Below are 5,421 nucleotides of genomic sequence, written 5' to 3' on the forward strand. Positions count from 1 at the left end.
GTGTGTGTGTGTGTGTGTGTGTGTGTGTGTGTGTGTGTGTGTGTGTGTGTGAGTGTGTACATATGCTGAATGGTACATATTGTCATCTGCTCTCCAAACAGAACAATATATTTTGACACCATTTGTGTATAAATATATCCATACATGTATTTACATAGCTGGGGTATTGACAAAATTAGTCTATCTTTGGTGAATTATTTTGAAAATACGGATGTTGTGCTTGTTCCTTTTCCTGTTGGTGCAACGYGATCTTTGAAGATTGACTCTAGTGTTTGACAAAAATAGGATCAAATCTAATTTTGTCAAATCGCCATCCACTCACCGCCGCCCTGTGCCACCGTGCAAAGCCAGTGTAAATATTCTCATTGATTATAATGTTTGCGTATTTGCTGTRGAGGTCGGACCACAGYGAAGCAGGKYGGAATCGCATCTAGTGTACATTAGGGGTAACTGCTAACCTAACACATTCTCACTCCCGACTTGTCAACATATTGGYGCTTTTCCAAAGTTCCCTCTGCRTCTTATTTTGAYGCGTCAGGTGACACCCTTSCATCAGTCCTTGCCRCCCGCGGCTTTTCCGGGTTGYGCCTTTGGGTCGGGGGTCTGAGGTTAACATGAGGGAGCAGGATAAATGGTTAAGTTTAGGTACTGGGCTCAGGGATAGGATGTCYACAGCWAATATTAGACAATTTTAGCCTTTGGAACACGTAGTATATGTGAATTTCCTACATTTTCTAAAAATGGCCAGTTTTATGTATCAGGGTTAATGGTTAATTTTAGGTACTAGGGTCAGGGACAGGATATCTAAAGTGAATAAAGGTAATTTTAGGCTTTGGGATGGTAGTTTATGTGCATTTTCTACACTTTCAGAAATTATGACAACAGATTCTGCCCCATTTCGTCAAAAAATGACACAAGGAGAGTACCCGATGTGTCAAAATCGGACGCAGAGGGAATTTTGGAAAAGCGTCAGTATGTGACGACTCGGGAGTGAGAATGGGTTGGCTAACCCTAGCTGGCCCTGTGTATTTGTGTATTTAAAATGGTTGTTTATCTATATGTGGTCCTGTGATGGAGTGGCAGAATGCCCACAGTGTACCCTGCCTTTTGCCAATGACTATTGAAGTTCCCTGCAACCCATCAAGTTATAAATAGAGTTATGGATGGTTACCTGACATTATATGCAATGCAATTTTGTTTCAGCTCAGAACATTGTTTTGTGCCAATTCACACAAAAAAAAACCAATGGCACTGCATAAAAAGTGTCTACTTCAAATCTAAACTATGGTGTTCAACTCATTTACAGCTCAGTTAAAAGTTCACATTTACATCAATGACCTAACCTTTAATTAAGTCCAGGAATATCGTTACGTTTTATGAAAATTTTAAGGCCAAAGTTTTGTCAGCTCATCCACCTTGTTTCAGTTAAAGCAAAAGAAACAGTATGTTGGTTTTGATCATTTAGATTGTGCTACTATCAGTGTAAGCTGCAATATTTAGCTTTATTATACTGTTAATATACACATTTAATGTGATGTCCTTTGAGGAAATTGCTGCTGTCTTGCACAGTTGGTCTGTTGTGTAATTTTGGAGGAATTTTTTAGCTGATATTTTTGTGGGGCGAATGATTGTCTTCATCAACAAAAGACTGTCTTTTTTTAATAATGGTACCTGAAATATCCTAAACATGTACAAGTGTAATTATTTTTCCAGTTCATTAAACATTATTAAGATGTTAACTAAAGGTTGTTTTAAGACCAGTGAAACACATCATTAATCCTATTGTGTGTAATGCTATCAACATCAGTGTTCCTACAAAAAGCCTGTCCTAAACATTTGCAATACATACATTTATTTCACAGCCAAGTTATTTTTGTTGTGTCCCCTTGTGTGCAATGGATCCATGGTTATACCCTAATCCCTTTGTCCACCAGAGAGACAGAACATTTTCAAGCTAATGCAACTGGACCCTCACTAATGACACCAAATAGCCCAGTCGGCTACATGACAACAGCTGAGAACAATACTGAATGCTGACATCACTTGCTATGAGAATCTATTTCAGGTTTCTTCCTTTTATAGTGAGCTGTTTCAAACTGCTTGCCTGCTCCCAGGACAAAGCACGTATAAAAACATGAAAAGAGGAGGTGGTCCTTGTGCTACACACTTTCAGTTCTCTTCAAGTACCTGCTTACATCTCACTCCCTTAACAATATGCCACCAAAGAAGATTGAACCAAAGAAACCTGAGCCCAAAAAGCCTGAACCTAAGAAAGATGCGGCCCCAGCAGCTAAGCCAGCGCCAGCTCCAGAGCCGCAACCTGAGCCACCGAAGGAGCCTCCGTTTGACCCCAAAAGCATCACTATTGAGTACTCCTCTGACCAGATCGAGGAGTTCAAAGAAGCCTTCACCTTATTCGACCGCACTCCAACTGGAGAAATGAAGATCACCTATGCTCAGTGCGGGGATGTGATGCGAGCTCTGGGTCAGAACCCCACCAATGCAGATGTGCTTAAGGTGCTTGGAAAACCACGTCCAGAGGACATGAACAATAAAATGTTGGACTTTGAGACTTTCTTGCCAATGCTGCAGCACATTTCTCGTGCAAAAGACCAGGGCAACTTTGAGGATTTCGTCGAGGGGCTCAGGGTTTTTGACAAGGAAGGCAACGGTACCATCATGGGAGCAGAGCTGCGCCACGTGCTGGCAACACTTGGAGAGAGGATGACAGAAGACGAAGTGGACAGATTGATGGCGGGACAAGAGGATGCCAACGGATGTATCAATTATGCCTCCTTTGTAAAGCACATTCTTTCTGGTTAACAAGGACATTYGGCCACAGAGACTTAAATTTCCATCCTTTTTCTYTGCCTATTGGATTTGTTATCTATTTACAGTACAGGAGATTGTGAACTAATCAGTAACATCATTTTTATGCTGTCAAATCTGGAAGTTCCCAGCAAAATATGTCAGCTGCAAGACATATTTGTTCTACCATGAAATAACAGTGATTCGACATGGACTTGAATAAAGAAAAATCTAATAATAAATAAAATATGGTTATCACTTGTTTCACAAATGTCTTTTCAATGTGCATAACATTTAAATTAGACCAAAAAATAGAAACAATGCTTATGAAATGACACATTGTTTATTCTACAATAACTTTACTAATGCAAATTCTCACTCATCTCCTAGAACAAATAAAATAATAATAATAATAATAATAATAATAAATAAACAGATTTATCTTGATCAGAAAATAAACTGTTAATTGCTTTTACTGTGCTTTAAACAAAGAACATTTCACCAAGTGTCCTTTCTTTGCAAGTGCAGATCAGCTGCTTTGAATCCACATATATATCTTTGAAGTAGACAAAACACACACACTCACACAAACACACACTCTCCCTATTTGACAATCCCAAGACAGGTGCACCAAGGACAGACCCCATCATATTGTTTGCAGAGCTGGCAGGCCTGTTAGTGGTGGCTTTGGAAGGTAAATAACAAATGTATATAAAGTGAACGATGTATGAATAGAACATTAACCAGAGGGGTTTTAGGTTGTATTGTGTTGGAAAAGTGCACTTTTCTTGAAAGTATCCACCCTGTGGAAGAGTGGTTAGGGGAGTTGTCCTGTAACCGGAGGGYTGCCAGTTAGATTCCTCCACTCTGTTTGTCTCAGTCGTTGTTTCCTTGGGCAAGACACTTCACCTACCTTCTCTACAGATGGTGGTCAGAGGGTCCATAGCTCTGATGCATGGAAGCCTTGCCTCTGTCAGTCTGCCCCATGGCATCTGTGGCTACGGTATAGCTCACCACCATTGGTGTATGAATGTTGTATATAGGTGAATGTCTGTGTAAAATTTAAAGAGCTTTGAAGTTTGTAGGGACTTGATAAGGTGCTAGAAGTTCAGTCCATTTATCATTTCATTAATTACAGACAGCCTGAGAAGTTATCGAGCGAAAAGTTTTGACTGAAAAGAAAATGTGTTTAAAATTTATATTTTAGTGCAAATAAGAGTCAGACCTCATGCCATTTTGGAAACAACAAAACAAATAGATGAAAATAATAAAAATAATAATTAAAATAATAATAAAAGTACAAAAATAAAACAATATAAACGTAAAAAATAATATAAAGATTCAAAGTCGTTGTCATTGTCACGACTCATTTTATTTTCAAGCAGCTTGATGGAAATGATAGATGCCTGATGAAAAAAACTAGTTYTGAGAGCCAACTTGAGATGCAAAAGCACGTTCTTGTCCGCTTTTTGCCTTTTTTTTCTTTGACTGTCTWACATTTGCATTTGTGTGGCTCATGTGCCCTAGTTGAGGATGGGACCACAATAAAAGGTCAAAACMCATTCATTTCTCTAATTAACAGTTAACTATAAATATGTAACACACTAGATTTATTATTTATTTTTGCGTAGCTGCGAAAGGAGTAAAAAGACACAGCTAAATAGGCAGAAGTGGCACTTACTCTTTACAGCTGTCAAGTAGATGCAAAAGAGGTTCTAAGTGTGCTGGGCACCCAGCTCCATAACTAGTTGAGAGCTGGCCAGAAAATTTAGACTCATCGACATTAATCAGCAGCTGTTACCTTTAAAGTCCTTTGTCGAATATGTAGAGCCTCTGGCTGTGAGGGGCACAACAGCTTGTGTATTTAAGTTTTAATGTTAGCCGTGGAGAGCAATCCCTGTACAAAAGGTGGACACAACATGGTAAATATAAGTGTCAGGAAGGTAGGGCTACTTGCATAATTTTCATTGCCATGGTTTTGCCACTGCAGGGAGTTTCGGAGGGCAGTATATTAAAATGTCAGCTAAATAAACTGCTCTCTGTATGGCTCTTGCTGCCTAGGTGGAAGCATAAAACACCACAGCACACACAAACATTTACACAGAATTATCAAACGGCTGTGTTTTGCCTGAGTTTAAAGCGCTAATTTGTGAGATTTTCATATTTTTCCAAAGGCTGCGTGGGGCAGCCATGCAGYTAAAATGATATCTCACTGTATCTTACTTTGGGCAGTCAAATTTTGTAATTACTGGTTTATGTCATTAATGATTTTCTTTTCTGATTATAGAATAAAAGTTATTGAATAATAACTTATTAGGAATGGATACCACCACAAATAACCCTTTATGAAGTGTAGAATTATGATCAAATTGCAAATGAGACATCTAATTTCCATTTTCCTTGCAATTTTCAGAAAACAGGCACATTTTTGGCAAAGAATGCACAATTTAATTATTTTTAACTCAGTGGTTCCATATTTTTATAAAATTAATGAGAATAAAAATGACTATTATTTTTAACAACAACTTTGAATATGTAAACCTGTAATTCAAAGAAGAAATGCCAAAGATCAGGTAAAACGTTCATTAACAGCTCATCAATTTTCATAGGTAG

At 38.4% G+C, this 5,421-nt stretch overlaps 1 protein-coding gene across 1 annotated transcript; it reads left to right on the forward strand.

The window, feature by feature from the left end:
* Positions 1 to 2,182: 2,182 nt before the first annotated feature.
* Positions 2,183 to 3,075, forward strand: cmlc1 (cardiac myosin light chain-1). Its single transcript, XM_014009386.1, has one exon. It carries the CDS (start codon positions 2,215 to 2,217, stop codon positions 2,821 to 2,823), a length of 609 nt encoding a protein of 202 aa, XP_013864840.1. The 5' UTR covers positions 2,183 to 2,214; the 3' UTR covers positions 2,824 to 3,075.
* The last annotated feature ends 2,346 nt before the right edge of the window (positions 3,076 to 5,421 follow it).

Source organism: Austrofundulus limnaeus, unplaced genomic scaffold, assembly GCF_001266775.1.
Source record: "Austrofundulus limnaeus strain Quisiro unplaced genomic scaffold, Austrofundulus_limnaeus-1.0 Scaffold57, whole genome shotgun sequence".
Classification (NCBI taxonomy): Eukaryota; Metazoa; Chordata; class Actinopteri; order Cyprinodontiformes; family Rivulidae; genus Austrofundulus; species Austrofundulus limnaeus.